This window comes from Melitaea cinxia, chromosome 30 (genome assembly GCF_905220565.1).
Source record: "Melitaea cinxia chromosome 30, ilMelCinx1.1, whole genome shotgun sequence".
In the NCBI taxonomy this organism is placed as follows: domain Eukaryota; kingdom Metazoa; phylum Arthropoda; class Insecta; order Lepidoptera; family Nymphalidae; genus Melitaea; species Melitaea cinxia.
In genome coordinates this window covers 5,332,750-5,359,943 of record NC_059423.1, presented here as the reverse complement: position 1 = coordinate 5,359,943, position 27,194 = coordinate 5,332,750, and the positions used below count along the sequence as shown (strand labels likewise).

General features: G+C 43.1%; 1 protein-coding gene across 1 annotated transcript in view; it reads left to right on the top strand.

Annotated features, from left to right (window-relative positions):
• LOC123668114 (neurofibromin) overlaps window positions 1-27,194 on the top strand; it is an 84,245-nt gene that overhangs the window by 46,539 nt on the left and 10,512 nt on the right. Inside the window, exons 40-58 of the mRNA XM_045601907.1 lie at window positions 299-320; window positions 353-459; window positions 980-1,056; window positions 1,858-2,051; window positions 3,766-3,869; window positions 4,925-4,975; window positions 5,299-5,385; window positions 6,882-7,053; window positions 7,700-7,838; window positions 8,661-8,876; window positions 9,320-9,399; window positions 10,327-10,460; window positions 11,298-11,438; window positions 12,102-12,181; window positions 13,696-13,871; window positions 17,854-17,966; window positions 18,538-18,622; window positions 19,261-19,331; window positions 26,616-26,699. Coding sequence (XP_045457863.1) covers window positions 299-320; window positions 353-459; window positions 980-1,056; window positions 1,858-2,051; window positions 3,766-3,869; window positions 4,925-4,975; window positions 5,299-5,385; window positions 6,882-7,053; window positions 7,700-7,838; window positions 8,661-8,876; window positions 9,320-9,399; window positions 10,327-10,460; window positions 11,298-11,438; window positions 12,102-12,181; window positions 13,696-13,871; window positions 17,854-17,966; window positions 18,538-18,622; window positions 19,261-19,331; window positions 26,616-26,699 — 2,133 coding nt within the window. The remainder of the gene's footprint in view (window positions 1-298; window positions 321-352; window positions 460-979; window positions 1,057-1,857; window positions 2,052-3,765; window positions 3,870-4,924; window positions 4,976-5,298; window positions 5,386-6,881; window positions 7,054-7,699; window positions 7,839-8,660; window positions 8,877-9,319; window positions 9,400-10,326; window positions 10,461-11,297; window positions 11,439-12,101; window positions 12,182-13,695; window positions 13,872-17,853; window positions 17,967-18,537; window positions 18,623-19,260; window positions 19,332-26,615; window positions 26,700-27,194) is intronic.

Genomic DNA, 27,194 nt, shown 5'->3' with positions numbered 1-27,194 from the left:
TTTTGAACACTAGTATAACCTTCGGAACTTTCTGTTCTCATCTCTACACACTGTTCTTCCATTTTATTTTCATTCCGGCATAATAGAAGAAAAATAAGATCTACTTTTCTTTTCAATATTAATTTTAAACTTCAACTGAAATTTACATAAAAAGGCTCAATTACTGAGGCTTAAAGAGACCGAAATAGTACGTTTGTCCTTTTCTGGGCTAAAAGAGTCTGTAGATATTTAATAAACTGATAGAATACATGTTTATAAGTCGTTTAATGTATAAAAGTCATGTTCTTAAAATTTTTAGTTAAGCCACTTCAATTCTAAAGGTGCGATTTCACATAGTAACCAATTCCAACAGGTCTCTGCATACCATCCAACAACACGATATTCATAAAGTCTGTCAGTGAGAAACTGGCGCACAATGAGCCTCACCTCACGCTGGAATTTCTTGAAGAATGTATACAGGTATTTATTTGTTACAATTTGAACAAGACACATGAAATATTGAATTGAAAAAAACTTGAAAATTACAAAAGGAAGTGGCGGGCTGGTAATTGACAAGAGTACTAAATGGTAATTTTATTCTTAGTAGTTACATTTCCGGATTAGATTGAAACCGTAACATCCCACTGCTGGGCACAGGCTTCTCTCCGTGTAGGAGAAGGTTATTCTACCACTTTGCTGCACTGGGTTAGCGGATATATTCCCTACTATGAGTAATGATCACCATCAGGTGTACATGATAAAAACCGGGACCGATGGCTTAACGTGCTCTCCGAGGCACGTTAGGGAGATCCCATAAGGACTGCACAAACACCCAGACCACGGCAAACATCTGCATGAAAAAAAATATTTGTCAAGTGCGAGGATCGAACCCGCAACCACCAGCGCAACTACCACAAACCAGTGCTGTTATCATTGCGCCAATGTGTCGTCAGAGCTTCTTAATAAAATAAGAAAATAAATCGACATTAATTTATTACAGGGTTTTCGAGGATCATCAATTGAACTAAAGCATTTGTGCTTGGAATATATGACTCCTTGGCTAGCGAATTTAGTAAGGTAAAGCGAAATATTAGTATCACTTCACATCACATCATCACTTCAACCTAATGCCGTCCACTGCTGGACATCCACAAGTTCACGCCAAAAATAACGTGAACTCATGTATTTTGCCCATAGTCACCACGCTGGGCAGGCGGGTTGGTGACCGCAGGGCTGGCTTTGTCGCACCGAAGACGCTGCTGCCCGTCTCCGGCCTGTGTATTTCAAAGCCAGCAGTTGGATGGTTATCCCGCCAATTTTTATAATATTATTATAAGATTATTACAATAATTCATAGCTTTGTTCACCCAATCAGACCTATTTTATTAAAATACTTAACTTGCAATGTGTGTACGTATAAAGTGTGTTTAGGTCAAAAGGTAGGTTTGCCCGGTTCTTCATTCAATTTCTGTTTGAGCTGAAATTTAAAATGTACCTTTATTTATTCACTTATTACTCAGTACATATATACTTACAAAGATTTGCTCGAGACACAAATAAATCATACAACAAATGTATATGTGAAAACTAGCTCTGCCCGTGGTTTAACCTGCGATAATTTGAGAGAAAAAATAACCTATAGTCTTCCTCGGTTAATGGGCTATCCGATATAATTATTCAGATTGAGCCAGTAGTTCCTGAGATATGCGCACTTAAATAAACAAATTTTCCAGCTTTGTAAAATTAGTATAGATAAAGCAAATATATACAAATGTGGAAAGTCAAATAACATTCAAAATCCACTTTCTAGTTAACCAATTCCAATATTTTAAGTAAATTAAAAAAAAAGCTTAATTTAGCAAACTTTGGTTCTCCAAGGTTCTGCAAGCCTTCTGACGAGTCCCGACGTCAAAAACAAGTCGCCCAAATTCTGGACAAGCTGATCACCCTCACCATCGAAGAGACGGAGATGTACCCATCGGTCCAGGCCAAGATCTGGGGTTCTATCGGTCAAGTGCCTGAACTTATCGATATGGTCCTGGATAGCTTTATACAGAAGAGTGTTAATTCTGGTAAGTATTGGTTAATAAGGTAAATAGTATTAAAATCTTCTCACATTCAAAGTTGAAAATAAATCTGCAACGATACTTGTATTGTCACTTATTTCTACAGCAACCAGTTTGTTTACTTTGTAGTTCTTACTGTTAAACTGCTCTTGATAAAGTCCAATCAAGGAATGACTACCGTTTCTTAAATGTGGGTCTTTATATTCTCTTCTCTCTTGTTCCCTCAATGATGAGGATCGCGAATATCCACGAATAATATGTGCCCATTATACACGAATGATATGTATTTAAGGCGATCGTAAGCAGCATGGTTGCACCGTGCAAGTTGGATTCTTGATGACATCAGACCATCTTGACGGTGTCCTCCCTCTTGTCAGACTCAAGGTCGAGTCTTTATATAAGTTGAGTCAATTCAGCAACATATTATCAAGATCAGTTTTTAGCGATAAGATCGCCTTTGTACATCTTGTATCTTTCTTTATATGTGTCTGTATTTCGGTGTACATTAAGAATAAAGAAAAAAATATATACAAAAGGTGGCCTTATCGCTGAAAGAGCGATGACTTCCAGACAACCTCAAGCATGATAAATAATTAGACGGCATGGAAGTGTACATGCATTTATATACATATAATCAAGGATATGCCTATAGATTTTTTGAGGGGCATTTGTCTGTAAAGACAGATTAGCCCCATCAACCCAACTCATTATGTCTATGAAATAGAAAGAAAATTATTGATGATGTATGATTACTATTTTTACTGGATCAGACAACGGCTCGGCTAATACAGACAAAAATGCACCCACTGCGTATTTATTTAGGGATAAAATTAATAAATATAATCTTACATAAAATTACTGCATAAGACTGGGTACGTTATCAGTTTGTAATGTAACAAAATTTTAAATTGTCAGTTGATTTTGTTCAGACCATTTTTTCGAAATGTCGATTTTTTTTTGACGCTCGTTATTTGTGTATCAGCTAATGGCTAAATAAATGTTTTCATTTTATTTAATTTCATTTGGGTTATTATTTTGAACTGTCTAACTAGCTGGTGCTGCTCGTTAGACAGATCAAAAAAAGGCTGATTGTAGGAATTTATTTTGATTTAGATTAATAGATAATGCGATTATTCTTACAAGAAACTTAAAAATGTTATTTTTTTATTATTCACATTTAACACAAAAAACTTCTATGGTTGCTTGAGCACTCCAAAATACTAAAACACCTAGTAATAAATATTTTTACTATTATAAATGTAAAAGTTTTCTTGCACGTTTGTTAATCACACCGAAACTAAACTATCCAGGATAAAATCTGGCAGAGATAGGTCTGAAAATGTACAACTTTCTAAATAAAATAAAAAATATGTTTTATAAACCCACTAGCTGTTTCCTGCGGTTTCACCCGCGTTAATTTCAAGAAAAACGTATGTACAAAAATACTGTAATATCCTTATAGCCTGCCCCGGTAAATGGGCTATGCAACACAAAAATAATTTTTCAATTCGAACCAGTATATTTTGCGCAGTACACAACAAACACTTCTCAGCTTAGTATAGATTGAGCAATGGTTGCCGTTTCGTCTAAAAATCTATAGTCTGAGATATTTTTTGTACGTTTTTTTTTTATCTTTGATCAATGGGTGCCGTTATTCTTCGATATTCTAATCAAGACTATGCTGTTACTTCACTTCTGGAAGGTTAATGTATGTTTCCAGGTCTCGGTTCCCCAATGGTAGAAATAATGGCCGACACAGCAGTAGCGTTAGCTTCTGCTAATGTTCAGCTTGTATCAAAGAAAGTCATCGGTCGAATGTGTCGAGTGAGTATAAAAAATTACTAGCTGTGCCTCGTAGTTTACCCGCGTTAATTTGAGTGATGTATGTATGTATATGTATAATTATTTGAATATTTATTATAAATTTGTTGTAACTTGTACACCTATGCTGACGCTAGACCATTTCCTTTGCCCTAAGGTTGCCTGGAAGAGATCGCTTTTTAGCGATAAGGCCGCCCTTTGTACCTAATCAATATATTGTTAATATTTTTTCTTTCTCTGCTATGTATTATTTCTGTTTTAGATGTACAATAAAGTGTATTATTATTATTATTATTTGAGAAAAAACGTTACTTAAATATGTTTTTTCTTTATTTAAACTCAAATTGTATAAAATTTACTGTAATGCACATCAAAAATCGCGGGGTTTTGTTTAGAGTGTTTTGTAAGCCTGTATCTTTCCTAAGTAAATGGACTATCAACACAAAAATATTTTTTTAACTCGAACCATTAGTTTCTGAGATCAGCGCGTTGAACCAACAAAACTCTTCAATTTTTCAATATTAGCATACATTTACGATTTTTTTTAAACCTTATTTGGTTGTTTTTTTTTTTATATCACTTCACCCTATCACAGTCCACTGCTGGACGTAAGCTTACACAAGTTCGCCCCAAAAATAGCGTGAACCCACGTGTGTTGTCCATAGTCACCACGCTGGGCAGACGGGTTGGTGACCGCAGGGCTGGCTTTGTCGCACCGAAGACGCTGCTGCCTGTCTTCGGCCTGTGTGTTTCAAAGCCAGCAGTTGCATGGTTATCCCGCCATCGGTCGGCTTTTTAGGTTCCAAGGTGGTAGTGGAACTGTGTTATCCCTTAGTCGCCTCTTACGACACCCACGGGAAGAGCCCCCCTCTTCCCGTGGGTGTCCCGGGGGTATATTCTGCTGTATCCACACAGCTAAGCTTTTTTTATATATTTTTATGTAATTTTATTTTCTCATTAAAGTTAAAAAGTTATTTAATATTTTGCGTATTTTTTTTGCCCACAATTGTTTTTTTTTTAAGTTTTTTCAAAGTTTTTCTTATTCTATCGTCCTGCAGGCCCTTTCCAAACTGCCCAACAATATTCTTGGTCCTGTTACAATGGCGACTGTGAGTTTTTATTTTTTATTTTATTTCTTTTTATTTTTATACAATTTTTCTCTTTTTAATTTTTAATTTTTTTATAAGTATGCAACTTTCTTTTTGGTAGATTTGTAATAAATAAATAGTTCTACCAAAAATATTTAATGTTTTTTTTTTCTTCCTAAAAAGAACAAAAAAAAAAACAAAATTCAACCTGTATTTACTGTTGAATCAACCCTTTCAATACTGTCAACCCAAAATCATTTTCCTTTTTTTCAATGTCTAGGAGAATTGAGAAAACACATCGAAGATAAATCAGTGAATTTGAGAATAAATAATAATTATTTTAGGTGGTGGATAAAACCTGCCACTCGCCGACTGCGATGCTGGAGCAACACATGATGTGGGATGACATCGCGATCCTTGCGAGATATTTGGTAAGTATAGCTGTTTTTAAGCATTTTACTACTAATGCCTTGTTTTTATATTCAAAAAACGATTCGTTTTACTAATGGACGGTTAAATATCGAACATGTTAAATGTTACTGCTTATTTTTTCTGCAATTTTTTATACGACTAGGTTTGCAAACAAGCGCACAGCTCACCTGATGGTACATGGTTACCGTAGCTTATAGACGCCTGCAACACCAATACGCTAGCACGTTACCGACTCTAACCTAATCTCCTATGTCCACAGAATAGTGTTGTTAGATATTACAGGTGGTATAAGTGACCAATCTATACAACTGACTAACTTTGGACTACCCACAATACGACTTCGGCAATTTAAGTGGACCACTCCAAAATTATTAATGTATTTCAGATTACTTTTAGTTTAGTAAAAATATTCTTAGTAAAGTAGCAAAATGGTCAATTCTGCTTGCTACACTTGGATTGAAGAATTTTAGGCTAATTAGTAGTTTGATGCCCGAGCGGGGAAGTATCTCCCAGAAGATCACAGACAAATAATACTGCTCTCAAATAGTTTTGTGTTCCTGTGGTAAGTAATGTACTTAGAGCTCCGGGGGAGTGTCGCGTGTCGCGGTTAGGGTCGGCAACGCGTTGGTATTTTTTTTTATACATAGATAGGCTGGCGTTTGACCGCTATTTCACCTCATGATAAGTGAAAATGTGGTCTAAGATGGAGCACGCTTACCTAGAAGTAACCTATTCACTCGCGACTTAAAGATCCCAGGTCATAGCTTTCGAGAAACACAGACGCTGGTAGAGAGTTCCATTCTTTGGCTGTACGGATCAAGAATGTACTAGCGAACCGCTTAATGCGTATAGGGGGAATCTCAACCATATAAGGGTGACGTAACGCGGAGCGTCTGGTTGTACGATGATGATCTGGTAATGATTCTGATACGGTGGACCTTGCGCTTGTTTGACACCTTTGAAGTATTAACAAGAAAAAAAGAATCTGGTAGTAATGGACAATTTTTTTTTCAGAAAACCTAGCACACTGGCTATTTTTAATTATTTTAATTGAATCTACTTCTTAAGTATTTTTTACCATATGCTGTGTATACTGTTAAACCTAGAAAAATTATAGTACAGATTATACCTAGAGTGAAGTTTTCGTGCAATGATATTTGTAACAGAACTTCTATTGAGACAGGGAACAGCAAGAAATGTCTTGTTCAAAGTTTGGAGCAACCCAATTTAGAAAGTACTAATAGATAACAGCTTTTGGTTTTATTGAGGTAAGGAATAGCAGAAAAAGTATTGGTACCTCTACCTTATAGAAGATCACATACAAATATTACTGCTTATTATTATTATTATTTAATTAGGGCAGCGTTGTGATCTTTTGGTGAGTAGGTAACCATATCTAGGTAGGCTCGGTATTAGGATCGGCTCGGCTCTTGCAATATTGCTGGCATTGCAAGCGCCACGGGCCGCGCGTCAGACTAACACGGCCGGTCCCCAGCTGATGCTGTCGTTCAACAACTGCCTGGACGTGGCGCGCCACCTGCCCTACCTGTTCCACACCGTGACGTTCCTCGTGTGCTCGGGCACGGTGTCCATGCGCGCCGCCACGCACGGGCTCGTCATCAACATCATCCACTCGCTCTGCACCTGCAACTCGCCCAGCTTCTCGGGTGAGGGCTCTCGCTGCCGACATGGCACGCCACTACACTACACTACACTACACTACACTACACTACACTACACTACACTACACTACACTTATACACAGCGTGAAGATACTTATTTAAGGTCATGTAAGTCTGGGTGTGCAGTTGTTCACATTGTTCTACCGATAAATATTGATATACTCTTTTGCTTAATCATCATTACAGCCTATACAGTCCACTGCTGTACATAGGGCTCCACAAGTCTACGCCAAAAATAACGTGAAAGCTGCTGCCCGTCTTCGGCCTGTGTATTTCAAAGCCAGCAGTTGGATGGTTATCCCGCCACCGGTCGGCTTTATAAGTTCCAAGGTGGTTGTGGAACCTTGTTATCCCTTAGTCGCCTCTTACGACACCCACGGGAAGAGAAGGGGTGGCTATATTCCTTAGTACCGTAGCCACACAGTACCTTTTGCTTAATGCAGTACCAATAATAAATAAATAATTATCTCACCTTCGACATCCAACTTAGGAAGTACCTCAACCTTACAGAAGATCACAGCTGAATAATACTACTCCTAAGTAGTTTTGTATGTATAAACTACTTAGGCACAGTTTGTAGTGGACATGCAGACGTCAATAACCTAAAATTATATGTCGCTTTAATCCGCAGAGGAAACCCAAAGGGTCCTGATGTTGTCGTTGGACGAATTCGCGTTGCCGAAGTTCTACCAGATGTTCGGTATTTCGAAGGTCAAGTCAGCTGCTGTCACCGCGTTCAGGAGTCCGTACAACCGACACACTGGAGACTGGTGGGTCGACACTCGTCATGCTATAAACGAAACTAATAATACATATACACTTAAATACTTTTAAAACAATACTGCTACGCTTTAGCCTGTAATATTCCACTGCTAGACACAGGCCTCTTTCCAGAGAGAAGGATCGGAGCTTAATCCACCACGCTGCTCCAATGCGAGTTGGCGGATATATTTCCTTCTACGGGTAACGATTGCTACCAGGTCTAGGTATATAGTAACAACCGGGACCGATAGCTTAACGTGCTCTCCGAGGCACGGTAGGAAGATCTACAAGAACACACAACAAGGACGACAATAAATATTTGTATAAACATAAATATCTACTCCGAGCGGGAAGTGAACCCGCGACCGCTGGTGTTTAGGCGCCGCCGAAATTTAAGCACATTTCTGGTTCCAAACAAGTGTACTATTGAGAATACACTCAGAGATTGTGGGCTATTGAGAATATTTAATTTTATAATCTTGACTATTTTTGTTTTGACTCCTGGTAGCTTACATCGAAAATGCTGTCTAATACTTTTGATATAGAACAAAACAATTTATAATGTAATTACTTATTCTATACGCGTACCTAATTTACCTTCTAAAAAAGTAGTCACATACAATGTGATAGAAAGTTGTAAAAATGGCTATAGTTAATCCTTGTCAACTTAAATACGTTGTTATAGTTACCGTAGTTTGACTACCTTCAAAATGTGAGATATTAATTACTTGTCATTTTAAAACTTTGTCCAGTAGTAGATCGTTTATTGACGAATTTTTATGGTCTTATTTTTTTACCAAAGAATATAATTTTTTATCTGTATCGCTCAGGTACCCAGAACACTCCCACACTTGCTCAGAACATAGCTGCGGGGCGGCCCCATCGTCAGCTGGTCTAGGCGTCCAGACGGGGGGCTACATGGGTGGGTCCCAATCGGACCGCGAAAGATTGCCCCTCCAGTCGCTTGAGACAATCGCAGATGCGTTGCTTGAGATAATGGAGACTTGCATGAAGGATATACCTGACTGTGATTGGTTAAGCACTTGGTAAGACTTTAAACGTTTTATTTTTGTATTGATGCCTGATGGTTTCTATTCCAAGGGGCTCGATTCTCGCCCCGAGTTTGGGTGGAATATATGTATTACCAGCTGACCTCGCAAACGTGGTTTTTCCATATATGTCATTAACCCGCTTAATCCCCCCACCCCCTTATAAGTTAGGGGTATGAGAAATAGATGTTGGCCGATTCTCAGACCTACCCGATATGCACACAAAATTTTATAAAAATCGGTCCAGCCGCTTCGGAGGAGTATTGTAACTAACATAGTGACAGGAGAATTTTATATATAAGATTTATACGTATATATAAAACGAAAAGTATATGTTGCTATATCAGTGGTCTGTTACTTATATCACAAGCATTAAGTTGCTTGACTTAGAAACAGACGATCTTGTGTTTGTATCATACATATTTTTGTATTGTCTCCAGGACTTCTCTGGCGAAGAGCTTCGCGTTTTGCTTCAATCCGGCTCTACAGCCGCGCGCTCTCATCGTCTTCGGCTGTATCAGTGAGTGACGTTAGTGCTATCGGCACGGATATTGAGCGCTGTCCTTCAACTATACTAAATATGTAGATTAAGCTTAGACCATTCTAAATGGAGACAGAGGCTTAGCCCAATAGTGGGATGTTGCAGACTGAATCAATCGATCTGATGTAGATATTTAATGAGTACCAAATACTTTAACATTTCATTTATTTTCATTTTTGTACTGGACAAAATGATTTCTTGTTTACGACTCTGCACGATGCGCAAAATCGATCCCTACTCCGAAACGAGGGCTCAACATCCGTGCAGTAGACACACGTACTAAAACGCCTTGTCGCAGCTGTTGGGCGTTTGTGGATTATGTCCAACTCAAATCTCAACTGTATGTCTTCACGCATTCGGCCTGTACCATCCCACTGCTGGGCATAGGCCTCTTACTCCATGTAGGAGAAGAATAGTAGCTTAATTCACCACTCATTCATCGCTCTCAGGTATTAATGATAACAACCGGGACCAATGGCTTAACGTGCTCTCCGAGGCATGGTGGGGAGACCCACGAGGACAGGTATCAAAACCGGAAAGAAATATTTGTACAAATACAAATATCCATCCCCAGTGGGTACCAAACCCGCAAACCGTCGGTGTTTTAGGCGACTACTCTCTCCACTACACCAATGAGGTTGCTCAACTGCACAGTACAACTCAAATCGCAACTACGTAGTTGAGAAATGAGACAGTCAAAGTCCTTTGACTAAGTTGGAAATTGTCGTTTGACAAATTTGTCCCGCTAATCGCAGTCAATTAAGTATTGCACTGCTTAGCGACATATACGTATATTTTCTGTTTTTTTTTTTTTTTTTTAAATATTGTTATGTGCAATATGTCAAAATAACTGCTTACCACTATGACCATAATTTGAAACGTTAATAACATTCAATGATCGTGTAGGTAAAAACGTGACGGACGACGACATGAAGCAGTTACTACGCATCCTGGTGAAGGCGCTGGAGTCCTTCAACGACCTGGCGCTGCTGGAGGCCATCATCATGTGCCTCACGCGCCTGCAGCCGCTGCTGCATCCGGTTACTATTATATATATTATTTATACGACATCCTGGTGAAGGCGCTGGAGTCCTTCAACGACCTGGCGCTGCTGGAGGCCATCATCATGTGCCTCACGCGCCTGCAGCCGCTGCTGCATCCGGTTACTGTTTATATGACATCCTGGTGAAGAGGCTGGAGCCCTTTAATGACCTGGCGTTGAGATTTTCATAAAATATAATTTTTTTGTTTCATCATCATCATTTCAGCCTATTGCGGTCCACTGCTGGATATAGGCCTCCACAAGTACGCGCCAACAATGGCGTGAACTCATGAGTATTGCCTATAGTCCCCACGCTGGGCAGGCGGTTTGGTGACCGCAGGGCTTTGTCGCACCGAAGACGCTGCTGCCCGTCTTCGGCCTGTGTATTTCAAAGCCAGCTGTTGGATGGTTGTCCTGCCATCGGTCAGCTCTATAAGTTCCACTGTGGTAGTGGAACTGTGTTATCCCTTAGTCGCCTCTTACGACACCCACGGTAGAGAGGGGGTGGCTATATTATTTAATGCCGTAGCCACCAGCTTGTAAGTTTTTGTTTAGCTGAAGTCTATTAAGGTAGGGTGCAGCAGGAAATGTCTCTCTTAAAATCTGGAGTAGTCCTCAATCAAGATCACAGATAAATAGTACTGTTTTCAGGTAATGTTGTGTCCTTTGTGAGTAGGGTGACCAGAATCAGAGGAGTGCTGTGGACACCGGGGATAGGTCCTAGTGTTACTGACGTTCACCAAGACATCGGCCGTGTGCTTCTTTTTCCTTTAGTTGTATAAAAAAAATAATAATTATAGAACTTTAGAATTAATGACTTAATTTTTTGTAACAGAAATCACCGATCCACAAGGCGTTATTTTGGGTGTCACTGTCAGTACTTCAGTTAGACGATCCCATTTTGTACGCAGCCGGTCTGGCTCTGATGGAACAGAACCTGCACACTCTCGACTCGCAAGGAGCTTTCGATAATAAGGTGAGAAAGAGGTCATATAGAAAGAAAACATCTTGCTTAAAACCTGTAGCAGTCGGAGTAGGGAAGTACCTCAATCTTACAGAAGATCACAGCTAAATAATACTGCTCTCCAGCAGCGTTGTGTTTCCGTGAGTAAGGTAGAGAGCTCCTGGGAGGGCCCTCGCCCCCGAGGGTAGGGTCGGAAACGCCCTTGCCATGTTTCTATTTAATATGCTACATTTTGGAGTTCACTCCTTAAGTAACGGTATGAGACACGTGATATGGAAAAAATATGGGGAGTGAAGCAGTATGAAACAGGCTGATCTGTCCCGAGTTTACTGCGCAACGTCTTTTGAGTGAAAAGGATAAATATATTTTTTAAATGTCTCGGTAATTTGGTCTTGAGGAGTTAACTCCAGTCGCGTGTCTGTACTGACAGACACACTTTTTATTACGTTATAATATATTATATTATTCTACACATACACTGCGTTTCTTTGTTGCGCATAGCAAATTTATAGAAAATCTAGCGATTGTTGTGCTGTAGATAAGTAAAAAATATGTAATAGGAGTTAACTAAATATAATAAATAACGGCAACTATAACCTAGCCCATATAAAATATTTAAATTAAAATAAAGTAATTGTGAGGGTATTTATATAAAATAAAGTCCGTTTCTTCTAGACCCTGGAGCAAGTATTGATGGAGACACGAGAGCCTCTAGAGTGGCACTTCAAACAACTGGACCATGCTGTCGGACTGAGGTGAGTTAATTCCTTCAAAACGTGATATTGAATATTTTAACCGACTTAAAAAAGGTGAAGTTAACTAATTCTTATAAATATGTATAAATAACATATATAGAACTTTGTGAACAAGTCGACGTTTTTAAATCATGTGTTATACATATGAGGCAGTTTCAGTAATAGTGAGTTTTTAAATAGTTCGAATAATGTTGAGGAGCCTGTTTGTTTAAGCATACTGGCATGTAAAATGTATATAACTTTCTATATTTAAAATATTTTTAAAGAAGTATAAAATTTTTATCATTTGACATTTGTTGCAAATTGTAAAATTGTTCAGGTCATTTTTTCTTGTTGTAATAAAGATGTTTTTCATAATATAAATTAATTGCCTTTTCCATTTGTGAGAATAATACAGCAAAGAATCTTAAACCTAACAATACCATTATATCCCCATTCATGGTCATTCGAGCCGGATTATGAGGCTGTTTCAGTAATAACGAGTTTTTAAATAGTTCGAATATTGTTGAGGAACCTGTTACATATGACTCTATGATGGGTTCGATATTTATAGTTTGGAAAATTATTTTGGATATCACTCATAAGTGCGAGCAATCAATTTTGCTATTTATTATATCATAGAGCAAACCCATTTCCAAAACAGCATCTCTGCTCTAAAAAAAGCGTTTTATGTTCCGTGCTACCATCTTCATAAGATCCACAAAACTTACGAATTATTTTTGTATATTTTCCAGGGTACTTAAATTCAGTATTTAGGTGACCATATAGATCTAGCATACTCCAAAATTCTCCTAGTAACATAACTACTACAAAATACGTATGCAAAATGAACGGTTTTAATAGCTGATACATCTGTAAATGATTCACACACGCGAATAACAAAACCTAGGCTTTTATATGCCTTCATTACTGTAGTTTCAATAAGATCTGTTAGTGTCTTTTTGTATTGAAGTGGACCCCTAAATTTCTCATACTTTATTATCTTCTAATTTATTCGCTATTGAAATGATAGCTATGTAAAGTAGGCTTTGGTCTCATCGTGAACGACATGCATTCATACTTAACTGCATTTATTCTTATATTGTTTTTAGTATAAAAGTGCAATTAACTGTTGGATCAAATTGCAATGACAAATAATTCGTTTTAGCGTAAGCATTTAAGTATTAGCGTACATAAGACAGAATGATTTAAACTTGAACTACTATCAAGTACGCATTGTAGAAGAGTTGTTCCAAATGTGAGCCTTGTGGGACACCTGTGAGAATATCAACGTAATTCACGCCATATCCGGCCATGACTACCGCCTGAGAAAGATTTGTTAAATATGACTTGACCCAACGAAATAAGTCCCCGTGGATACCCAGAGTTTGAAATTTATTTAACAGGATCACATGATTCACACGATCGAAAGCTTTCTCAAAATCAGTGTAGATCACGTCGATCACCTTACAAATTTTTCTTATCTTTGTACATACGTCCCTGGATTACGTTTCACACCACGAATGTGTCATCAGCTTCCGGTCAAACTTCCACTTCGCGCTGGTGGGTCACCTGATCAAGGGCTACCGACACCCGGCGGGCGGCACCGTGTCGCGTGCCTGCCGCGTGCTCTCCGCTCTGCTGGCGCTGGCCGCCCGCCCCGCGCGGGACAAGTTCCAGCTCACCACCAGCACCGTCGCCTACCTCACCGGTGACCGCTCTCTCTAGCGCCTAGGTCACCACTGGCGCTGGCCGCCCGCCCCGCGCGGGACAAGTTCCAGCTCACCACCAGCACCGTCGCCTACCTCACCGGTGACCGCTCTCTCTAGCGCCTAGGTCACCACTGGCGCTGGCCGCCCGCCCCGCGCGGGACAAGTTCCAGCTCACCACCAGCACCGTCGCCTACCTCACCGGTGACCGCTCTCTCTAGCGCCTAGGTCACCACTGGCGCTGGCCGCCCGCCCCGCGCGGGACAAGTTCCAGCTCACCACCAGCACCGTCGCCTACCTCACCGGTGACCGCTCTCTCTAGCGCCTAGGTCACCACTGGCGCTGGCCGCCCGCCCCGCGCGGGACAAGTTCCAGCTCACCACCAGCACCGTCGCCTACCTCACCGGTGACCGCTCTCTCTAGCGCCTAGGTCACCACTGGCGCTGGCCGCCCGCCCCGCGCGGGACAAGTTCCAGCTCACCACCAGCACCGTCGCCTACCTCACCGGTGACCGCTCTCTCTAGCGCCTAGGTCACCACTGGCGCTGGCCGCCCGCCCCGCGCGGGACAAGTTCCAGCTCACCACCAGCACCGTCGCCTACCTCACCGGTGACCGCTCTCTCTAGCGCCTAGGTCACCACTGGCGCTGGCCGCCCGCCCCGCGCGGGACAAGTTCCAGCTCACCACCAGCACCGTCGCCTACCTCACCGGTGACCGCTCTCTCTAGCGCCTAGGTCACCACTGGCGCTGGCCGCCCGCCCCGCGCGGGACAAGTTCCAGCTCACCACCAGCACCGTCGCCTACCTCACCGGTGACCGCTCTCTCTAGCGCCTAGGTCACCACTGGCGCTGGCCGCCCGCCCCGCGCGGGACAAGTTCCAGCTCACCACCAGCACCGTCGCCTACCTCACCGGTGACCGCTCTCTCTAGCGCCTAGGTCACCACTGGCGCTGGCCGCCCGCCCCGCGCGGGACAAGTTCCAGCTCACCACCAGCACCGTCGCCTACCTCACCGGTGACCGCTCTCTCTAGCGCCTAGGTCACCACTGGCGCTGGCCGCCCGCCCCGCGCGGGACAAGTTCCAGCTCACCACCAGCACCGTCGCCTACCTCACCGGTGACCGCTCTCTCTAGCGCCTAGGTCACCACTGGCGCTGGCCGCCCGCCCCGCGCGGGACAAGTTCCAGCTCACCACCAGCACCGTCGCCTACCTCACCGGTGACCGCTCTCTCTAGCGCCTAGGTCACCACTGGCGCTGGCCGCCCGCCCCGCGCGGGACAAGTTCCAGCTCACCACCAGCACCGTCGCCTACCTCACCGGTGACCGCTCTCTCTAGCGCCTAGGTCACCACTGGCGCTGGCCGCCCGCCCCGCGCGGGACAAGTTCCAGCTCACCACCAGCACCGTCGCCTACCTCACCGGTGACCGCTCTCTCTAGCGCCTAGGTCACCACTGGCGCTGGCCGCCCGCCCCGCGCGGGACAAGTTCCAGCTCACCACCAGCACCGTCGCCTACCTCACCGGTGACCGCTCTCTCTAGCGCCTAGGTCACCACTGGCGCTGGCCGCCCGCCCCGCGCGGGACAAGTTCCAGCTCACCACCAGCACCGTCGCCTACCTCACCGGTGACCGCTCTCTCTAGCGCCTAGGTCACCACTGGCGCTGGCCGCCCGCCCCGCGCGGGACAAGTTCCAGCTCACCACCAGCACCGTCGCCTACCTCACCGGTGACCGCTCTCTCTAGCGCCTAGGTCACCACTGGCGCTGGCCGCCCGCCCCGCGCGGGACAAGTTCCAGCTCACCACCAGCACCGTCGCCTACCTCACCGGTGACCGCTCTCTCTAGCGCCTAGGTCACCACTGGCGCTGGCCGCCCGCCCCGCGCGGGACAAGTTCCAGCTCACCACCAGCACCGTCGCCTACCTCACCGGTGACCGCTCTCTCTAGCGCCTAGGTCACCACTGGCGCTGGCCGCCCGCCCCGCGCGGGACAAGTTCCAGCTCACCACCAGCACCGTCGCCTACCTCACCGGTGACCGCTCTCTCTAGCGCCTAGGTCACCACTGGCGCTGGCCGCCCGCCCCGCGCGGGACAAGTTCCAGCTCACCACCAGCACCGTCGCCTACCTCACCGGTGACCGCTCTCTCTAGCGCCTAGGTCACCACTGGCGCTGGCCGCCCGCCCCGCGCGGGACAAGTTCCAGCTCACCACCAGCACCGTCGCCTACCTCACCGGTGACCGCTCTCTCTAGCGCCTAGGTCACCACTGGCGCTGGCCGCCCGCCCCGCGCGGGACAAGTTCCAGCTCACCACCAGCACCGTCGCCTACCTCACCGGTGACCGCTCTCTCTAGCGCCTAGGTCACCACTGGCGCTGGCCGCCCGCCCCGCGCGGGACAAGTTCCAGCTCACCACCAGCACCGTCGCCTACCTCACCGGTGACCGCTCTCTCTAGCGCCTAGGTCACCACTGGCGCTGGCCGCCCGCCCCGCGCGGGACAAGTTCCAGCTCACCACCAGCACCGTCGCCTACCTCACCGGTGACCGCTCTCTCTAGCGCCTAGGTCACCACTGGCGCTGGCCGCCCGCCCCGCGCGGGACAAGTTCCAGCTCACCACCAGCACCGTCGCCTACCTCACCGGTGACCGCTCTCTCTAGCGCCTAGGTCACCACTGGCGCTGGCCGCCCGCCCCGCGCGGGACAAGTTCCAGCTCACCACCAGCACCGTCGCCTACCTCACCGGTGACCGCTCTCTCTAGCGCCTAGGTCACCACTGGCGCTGGCCGCCCGCCCCGCGCGGGACAAGTTCCAGCTCACCACCAGCACCGTCGCCTACCTCACCGGTGACCGCTCTCTCTAGCGCCTAGGTCACCACTGGCGCTGGCCGCCCGCCCCGCGCGGGACAAGTTCCAGCTCACCACCAGCACCGTCGCCTACCTCACCGGTGACCGCTCTCTCTAGCGCCTAGGTCACCACTGGCGCTGGCCGCCCGCCCCGCGCGGGACAAGTTCCAGCTCACCACCAGCACCGTCGCCTACCTCACCGGTGACCGCTCTCTCTAGCGCCTAGGTCACCACTGGCGCTGGCCGCCCGCCCCGCGCGGGACAAGTTCCAGCTCACCACCAGCACCGTCGCCTACCTCACCGGTGACCGCTCTCTCTAGCGCCTAGGTCACCACTGGCGCTGGCCGCCCGCCCCGCGCGGGACAAGTTCCAGCTCACCACCAGCACCGTCGCCTACCTCACCGGTGACCGCTCTCTCTAGCGCCTAGGTCACCACTGGCGCTGGCCGCCCGCCCCGCGCGGGACAAGTTCCAGCTCACCACCAGCACCGTCGCCTACCTCACCGGTGACCGCTCTCTCTAGCGCCTAGGTCACCACTGGCGCTGGCCGCCCGCCCCGCGCGGGACAAGTTCCAGCTCACCACCAGCACCGTCGCCTACCTCACCGGTGACCGCTCTCTCTAGCGCCTAGGTCACCACTGGCGCTGGCCGCCCGCCCCGCGCGGGACAAGTTCCAGCTCACCACCAGCACCGTCGCCTACCTCACCGGTGACCGCTCTCTCTAGCGCCTAGGTCACCACTGGCGCTGGCCGCCCGCCCCGCGCGGGACAAGTTCCAGCTCACCACCAGCACCGTCGCCTACCTCACCGGTGACCGCTCTCTCTAGCGCCTAGTTCGCTACTACCGACTAGCGCCTAGGTTACTGTTGGTTCTTTTGACAGTGACGAAGCATGTGGTCACAGTGACGTAGAATTTGTTGCATTGATGTGACGTGACGTGTTGACGGTGACGTGACATGTATTGATAGTGACTTGACATTTGTTGACTGTGACGTTTATAGTCTTAACATGTTGGCATCATGCTTTCATGGACTTGATACTCGCTGACAGAGACATGACATTTTTGTCACTGAAGCAATATGCTTGATTACATAATAGAAACCTGTACACGACCAAAATCCAAATAACAACTAATTATTTTCGCTTATACGTACAGCGTTGGTGTGTGTGAGCGAAGAAGTGCGCTCTCGTTGCAACGTGAAGCATTCACTGCCGCAGTGGGTGCCCGACAACTACGATCATTACTGCCCCGCTGTGGACCACCACCAGGTCAGTGATGCCCATTAAGACTCCAGGATGTACTTGACTAAACTTTGTTATTAATATCCGAGCACAGCAGGAAATATTTTGTGTAAATTTTCTGAGTAGTCCAATTAGGAGTAGTGCCTCAATCTATATAGTACCTAATTTCTGTGCTGGATGATACTTATTCATTTACTGAAGTGGCACTTTCTTTCTTTCGAATAATGCTGCTCTCTGCACACTGGATCTGGCTACGGGACCACAACACTGCTTAGTGTTGCTTAGTGCCGTGTTCCTGTAGCTAGATCTGTTGTTGAACTAGTTCTAGGCTTAGATCGTGAACGCGCTTGCTTTTGAAAGCGTATAAGAAGTAATTCTAGATCTCTTGTTTAGGGTCTAGGCTTAGATCGTGAACGCGCTTGCTTGATCTTAGCTTTGAAAGCGTATAAGAAGTAATTCCAGATCTCTTGTTGAGGGTCTAGGCTTAGATCGTGAACGCGCTTGCTTGATCTTAGTTTTTGAAAGCGTATAAGAAGTAAAGTAGTTCGTATATTAGTGCAGTTGTGAACAGTGTATAATTGGAACCGTTGTGCCGCAGTCGTCGCTGCTGCTGCCGGCGGCCAGCGGCGCGGCGGGCGGGCGCCGGCACAAGCCCTGGGACGCGCCGGAGCTGGCGCACGGCGGTGAGTGTGGGCGGGCGGGGAGTGGGCGGGTGGCGGGGAGTTTGGGCGGCGAGGGGTGGGCGGCGGGGAGTGTGTTGCGGGGCGCGGGGGGAGTGTGCTGCAGGGGGGGCGTGAGTGTGCTGCGGGGGGCGGCGTTCTGCCCGCAATGTGGAGCTCCGGCTGGGGCAGTACCTCGCCCGACCGGGCGAAAACACTACTAAATAACACTGCTCCCAGTGTTGTGTTCCCGTGTGAGCGAGGTGGCCAGCGCTCCGGGGGGCCGGGGTAGGGGGTAGGGCTGCGACATTTCTGTTGTTGCAGACGTCTATAGGCTACGGTAATCGTTTGGAACTTAAGAAGCCGACCGATGGCGGGATAACCATCCAACTGCTGGCTTTGAAATACACAGGCCGAAGACGGGCAGCAGCGTCTTCGGTGCGACAAAGCCAACTCTGCGGTCACCAACCCGCCTGCCCAGCTTGGTGACTATGGGCAAAACACATGAGTCTGCGCTAATTTTGGCGTAAACTTGTGGAGGCCTATGTCCAGCAGTAGACTGTATAGGCTGTAATAATGATGATGAATCGCTTACCGTCAGGGTGCTTTTGTGAAGCCTATTTGAATAAATTTATTATTCATTTTAATTTTTATTATTCCAGGCAAATCACCAACGCTGCAACAGTCTGGTAGCGGCGGTCACAGTCCCCATCTACTGAGTATGACCCATCAGGTATATTTACTTATTATTTATACATACAAATACATTGTCGATGTTTAGTTTGATATATCGAGGAAAGCATATATACGTATATACAGTATAGCTTGTGGAATTTCTTTCAAAATTTTGTATATTATGTAAACAAACTTGCGTTGAGACATTATTTAATATGAAGTGTACTTAACAGTCTTTGGGTCAGGTTTTGTTTACAAATGATCAAATAAGTGAAATAGTAATCTCTCAAAAAAAAACCGACTTCGATTTACATCGACAAGTCAAAATATGAGAACTTGAATTAAGCAGTTCAGTTTGGGTAATGACAATATAGTCAAAAAAACGTATTTATATCAGAGATGGCTTAAAAAGCTTTTGAGTAAAAAGTGTGTGTGTGCACTTATGTTAGACTTAAGAAGTCATAATACATTGGTTAACGAACTACACGGTGCTAACTTCTTCGTTGAGTAGCTAACATTTACTAATCATTTTTTCCTAACACGCCAAATAAAGAATATCTTGAAAAAAATAATCAAAATCGGTACAGCCTGTTGAAAATATAATCGAATTGAGGACCCCCCCCCCCTTATACAATTTTAATATATAATTTTATCAATGATCCGTAAGTTTGTTTACATTCTGTACGAGCCGGTCTGAAATGTATTTGGCGATTGGTTTTATCATTCGAATTATCCATTACTGAGAATTATCATCTTAGTACAGTGCTATCGTACAGCTAAATTTATATATATATCATTACTAGCGAACTGCAAACTTCGTACTGTCAATTTTCGGTCGTGATTATATCTTTTTAATTTTTTGTTTCTGGTATGAAAAGCTTGCTCTGAGGAGTAAACTTAACTGAGGTAGGGTACCGTATAAAATATCCTGCTCAAAATCTAGAGGAAGCCAACTGGGGAAGTATCTCGTTCTACAGCTAAATAATACTGCTTTCAAGCAGTATTGTGTTCCTGTTGGTGAGTAAGGTGACCAGAGCTCCTACGCTTGTTTGCCGAGCTGGTTGTATTAAAAAAAGAAAAAAACGAATACAACAGGAAAAAAAACGATCTAAATCCAGTGCAGTATTTCAAAAGTTATAGGCGTACATACATTTCGGTGATTTATTTTATATACAACAATTAAATACAGCTGTGTGGCTACAGCATTAAAGAATATAGCCACCCCCTCTCTTCTTGTGGGTGTCGTAAGAGGTGACTAAGGGATAACACAGTTCCACTACCACTTTGGAACTTATAGAGCCGACCGATGGCAACCACGATGGATAACCATCCAACTGCTGGTTTTGAAATACACAGGCCGAGGACGGGCAGCAGCGTCTTCGGTGCGACAAAGCCAGCCCTGCGGTCACCAACCCGCCTGCCCAGCGTGGTGACTATGGGCAACACACATGAGTTCACGCCATTGTGGGCGCGTACTTGTGGAGGCCTATGTCCAGCAATGGACGGCAATAGACTGAAATGATTATGATGATGATGATGAATTAAATACACATACATAGGAATGCCATCTCTACTAATATTATGAAGCTTAAGAGTTTGTTTGTTTGAACGCGCTAATCTCAGGAACTACTGTTCTGATTTGAAAAATTCTTTCAGTGTTAAATAGCCCATTTATCGAGGAATCATCATCAATCAATCATTACAGCCTATACAGTCCACTGCTGGACATAGGCCTCCACAAGTTTACGCCAAAAATAACGTGAACTCATGTGTTTTGCCCATAGTCACCACGCTGGGCAGGCGGGTTGGTGACCGCAGTATTGGCTTTGTCGCACCGAAGACGCTGCTGCCCGTCTTCGGCCTGTGTATTTCAAAGCCAGCAGTTGGATGGTTATCCCGCCATCGGTCGGCTTCTTAAGTTCCAAGATGGTTGTGGAACCTTGTTATCCCTAAGTCGCCTCTTACGACACCCACGGGAAGAGAGGGGGTGGCTAAATTCTTTCGTGCCGTAGCCACACAGCACATTTTCGAGCACATTATCGAGGAAGGCTAAAGGTTATATATCATAACGCTAAGACCAATAGGAGCGGAGCACCAATAAAGAATGTTTCAAAATTTGTTTTTTTTTTCCTTTTGAGAGCTTCCGCTGCGTGCCCTGCGTAAACATAAAATTTTTTGCAAAAAATCATGTATAAATAACAGAATTGTTCCTATTCCACGCAGACGAATTCGCAGGTAGAAGCTAGTTTTTAATAAATTTGGCTGTACGTTCGTACATCTATAGTAATCGTATATACATTGTGTGTATTTATTTGTATTTCTAGTTTCTATTATATATGTATGGTTTTTGGAACGATTTATCCTAAAATTTTAAAACTTGAAAAAAATAAGAAAAAATGTACATCTGAATTTGATGCAATTTAGTAATTTTATACGATCTAAATTAGAAAACATGTAATGAAAACAAATTACAAAAAAAAAGCATTTTGCGTTACTACGGCAACACGCTACTTTGCCTCTATTAGCAGCCATAAATAAATAAAAAAGAAATCTTCCGAAATCCATGATATGACTAAATATATCTTCTGGTTTCAGTAAACTAATCATTCTATCACGTTTCATGCAACTTGTATGGATTTTATCGTTGCGTTCGTATGTTTATATATCTTACACGACGCATATTCGTTAACACGATATAACATGATGTAACAATGTATTATCATACTGTAACATTTATGTCACACACTGTAACAATCATAATCATATTTATGATCGACAATTACTTGTTTTGATTAACAATTTATTCAAATTTAACTTGTAATAATCCTAATAACATAATACATTTTCGATAATTTATGACATAATGAAATAAATATTGACAACACAATAAATATCGACAAACATACACGTCCATCATTTATTAATGACATAAAAAAAAAATACTTACAATAAATAAAACTGACATGAAAATAACGAATATACGTTACAAAATATTATTTTCAAACTGCCCGCATGTTACGTGCTTTGCACTGCTTTGTATGTAGACGTCGGCGAGGATGCGTTTCAAGACGCAAAGGTCGTTTTCAGTGCCAACTTCGAAGGACACGATGAGACCTCCACGGGTAACGACATATCGTTAACGTTACGACACGCTACCGATATTTTATCGGTAGTCCATGGAATACATAAAGTATTTGTGGATTTTTTGTACAGTTTTACTGGAACTAGTCTATTCGCGTTAATGGAATAGTGATTCAACGCTGTCCATTACCTTAGCCACGCCTTTTTTCCAATTTATAGGAATAAATTAGAACTTTTTCTGAATGGTTTATTTCAACTGGTCAATTTGATTTTTCGTTCTAGTTTACTACGATTTAATTGGGCAAGGGGCGTGCTTACGGTAAGTTACAGCGATGAATCACTATTTCCTTAAAGGGAATAGACTATACATGTTTAGCGAGCTACAATCCCTTGCAGATAAAGAAACCTGACAACCCTAGTGCCCTGAGACTGTTCAGATATGTGCGAAATTCGCTTATATCAGTAAATTTGTAATAGAACAATTGTTTTTGCTCGAAAACTAAAAAAAAACGACTGATTTACATCGACAAGTAATACTAAGTTTATTTGGTACGTTATTGAAATAATAATCAATGTACACGCGTTAGTAAGGATAATTCAAAAATTAAGTACCTACATGCAGTGGTGTAGCGAGCCAAACTCGCGCCCGTGGCACCCCCCTCATTCGAAAACCATATAACATGTCCAGCAATTTTTAGTTTTGCGGACCATTTGGCGCCTCTTTGTGAGTAACGCCAGGGGCTAGATGCACCCCTTGCCACCCCCCCCCCCGCTACGCCACTGCCTACATGTCAAATCGCGATCAAATTTAAATGGGACAACATGACAAGTACCAACTTTCGAATTGAAAAGAAAAGAATAATCAAAATCGGTACGCCCGGTAAAACTTTATGAGATAATACGTATTAAATAAAATACATTCGAATTGAGAACCTCCTTTTTTTGAAGGCGGTTAAAATCGGTTTTAATTTACAACTAAAGCAATAAATTAAAAACAAATTCTTGAATAATAATTTAAATGGTAATTTGATTAATATGACGTTTATTGTCTAATTTTTTTTATTGTGTGGCGACATCTATTGCAGTACATACTAATTACGTAATTAAAGAAAAACTGACGTATGCTACATCACGCTATCAGAATTTTCAAAGTGATTGAGTATATATATACAACAACCCGACAATAACCGTTGGGGGCAGTAGCCCACCAGACACAACATCCGTCTGGTCGGAGGATCCTCCCTTTCCAGTGGTAGACGAGAAATTCAACACCACTTTTCCTCTCGCTACCAAAATTGTTATTTATTTATTTATTTAATTTTTAATTCACATGACTTGAGAACAGCTTAAAATAGAGCAAGTATGGTTATCGGCGCGGATATTGAGCGCTGACCTTAAAACATTACTTCAACATTTTATGGATATAGGTTTGTCTGGAAGAAATGGCTAATTTCGCCGATAAAAAATAAGTCCGCCCATTGTACTTCACTGTCTGTAACTATCTTGATGCTCTGTTTATAACGTATTTGTGGTGTACAATAAAGTATAAAATAAATAAGTATAGATACTTAATACGTACTAAAGACATTATCGTTTTATTTATTTTTATTTTTGTACTGAACGAAACTTGTTCGGTCAATTACCGGTCAACGCCGTGCATGTTGCTTCAGTGCATATTACACCGTGTCTTTAATCGGATGCGCTCATTAACATTCATTACCATTAATAACATTTAAATTTAACAAACATTTTAAACCTATAGTTCTTTCTAATTTTAATATTTAAACATAAAACATTTCGCTAAGACTCAGGCGCCATACAAAACTATTTACTGACCTTCCCCATTCAGAACCGAACGCTCAACATCCGTGCCTATAGTATAATATCCTAATATACTATTACTTCAAATTACATAAATTAATTCTGATTATAAAAAAGCCACAAGAAATAGCGAATTTCGTAGAAATCTGAACCAAGTTTTTCAACTACATTCCTAGATGTATTTTCAAAATATACTAATACCCTCAAATAGTTATTCTTTCATTGAAATAAGCGTGGAATCAAAATAATAAAATACAATAGATTAATATGTTTATAACACACACACACACACACGGTCGTCTGTTCCTAAGGTAACTGGATTTTGTGTTTTAGATGACAGCCGATATATAAGAATTTTTTTTGTTACTAATGTACATATAAATAATAAAAATATATAAATAAATATACAGTGTTCGACTCCTAACTGCGTCCTTTCGATTGGGGGGTTCTTTAGGTGTTATAGATCACGTTCCACGTGGGAAAACAACCCTAACCCTTTTTTGAATGTTACTTTGTCTTTATATATAATCTGGCAACGTACTTCTGCATAACCATTCAATATTATTCTTCTTGGCCCTAAAAAACGTCGACGAAGTGAAATAATAATAATAACTGCAGCATACAACTAATGAACCGCATATGGAAACGATTTTTTTTTTCTCGTAGAATGTTTTTTATTCTAAATTATAACCGTGCTTACGCGCTCCCGAAAGGTATTATTATGCGGGACGAGTCTATCAAATTAGCTCGCCTATTTAAACATAGTCAAATTGTAAAATGGGGCAGGAATATTTTTTTTACGTAGTACGTGATCTATTACGCCTACAGAATCCAACATTTAAATGAACGCAATTAGGAGTCGAACAGCTTATGTATATAAATTAAAACACAGAATCGTGATAGGAATCGAACTAAGCTAAAAATTCCATCATCGTACAACCCAGACGCTCTGCGTTACGCCACCCTTATATGTTTGACATTCCCCCTATACGCACTAAGCGATTCGCTAGTACATTCTTGATCCGTACGGCCAAAGAATGGAACTCTCTACCAGCGTCTGTGTTTCCCGAAAGCTACGACCTGGGGATCTTTAAGTCGCGAGTGAATAGGTTACTTCTAGATAAGTGTGCTCCATTTTAGACCGCATTTTTCCTTATCATCAGGTGAAATAGTGGTCAAACGCAAAACGCCTATCATTGTATAAAAAAGCATGGTCACTGCAAACTAGTTTACGAGTTTAGCCTGCAACATCCCACTGCTGGGCATAGGCCTCTTTCTCCGTGTAGGAGAAGATTCGGAGCTTAATCCACCACGCTGCGCCACTGCGGGTTAACTAGTTTAGTTGGAATTTTAATTTTAGTTAAATCAGTAAAACATAACGAATTAGTGCACAGGCAATTGCTTGCAGAAAAGTATCAGACAAGTTCAACTGACCCAAAATTTAGTTAAAAGCACTGTAAATAAAGTACACGTTTGTTACATACTTTGAATCCACGCTTATGTTTACTCGACATGGTTAAAGACAAAATTTCGGTCACTCGTTCTAAACTCAGCTACCGCGAACTGACCCCGCTGACGTTATGCCGTCATTTTTTTCCGTTATAGCGAGTTTTGTTCATTTCCGTCTCATACACACTTTTCCAGGACTATAACGATAAAAAAAAAGAAAAAAATACCGAATTTGGTCCAGTCGCTATAACTCTACAGGATTCTAACGTAAGGAAAAATTCTAAAAAAAAAAACGAAGGTGCTTTAGACCACACGACTTGACTAAAAATTCTGTACAGTAGGTCTGTACTGTGTCGTAGATATACGAAACGTAACTGGCTATGAGAGAAAGAGAGAAAGCAAACGTGTGCTCGCACCTCTCTATCTTGCTCCGTTCGCCTCTTTCGATGACAGTTTTCGTAACGCTCTCGTCACGCATTCATCAGCCTACCAAGTCAAGCGTTCGTAAAAAAGTTTTACTTCGAAAAGTATTTCAAAATGGACTCCCACATTTAAATTGACTCATTGTTATACAAGTAATTCCGAGCCGTAAATTATTTGCAGCTATGACCACTGCGATGACTGCAACATTTCTTCCCCTTGCCTACTAAAACTACGTCAGCACGGTCACTTCTTCTACCAATTCTTGACTATGCTGACACTTGCTATCTCGATCTTAAAGAGGAGCAGTTAAATAAGCTTGAACGCCTCCAGAATCCTTGCATACGGTTCATATTCAGTATATACAACAGTGTTTTTCCTTGTTTTTTCCTTCCTTTCTCTCGAAGATTTCGAATGTTTCTATTTATTTCTATGAATAATTCGCGAATTAACTCATTTGTTGGTATGTTGTGTGTTCCGAAATTTTGTCTGGACGTTAATAAATCAATAATTTGATTGAAACAATAAAAATATTTGTTATCCATTCGTAAAACTTGATTGAAACGTCCAGGATAGTGAAGGTCGAGCTCACAGCGTCCAGCATGGTTCCGCGGGGGACGCGGCGCGGGATTTGGATGCTGACAGCGGTCTCGATGTAAGTGTTTATTGACCAAAGTATCATATTCATGTAATAACCACTTATAGGCTTACAATGTCGCCTTATATAAAACATACTGCATCCCATATTTTCGTGGGAAAATCTGGATAAAAAGTAACATATGTGTTGTTCTGGATCTCCAGCTGTCTACGTACCGAGTTTCATCAAAATCGGTCAAGTAGTTTTTGCCTCAAAGGGTAACTATAATATTAGTAGAGTTTGTGACACAAATCGTGGTGCACTCATTAATAACAATAAATTACTAATGAATGATCATTTTTTTTTCATTCATTCATTACAGCCTATACAGTCCACTGCTGGACATAGGCCTCCACAAGTTGACGCCAAAAATAACGTGAACTCATGTGTTTTGCCATAGTCACCACGCTGGGCAGGCGGGTTGGTGACCGCAGTACTGGCTTTGTCGCACCGAAGACGCTGCTGCCCGTCTTCGGCCTGTGTATTTCAAAGCCAGCAGTTGGATGGTTATCC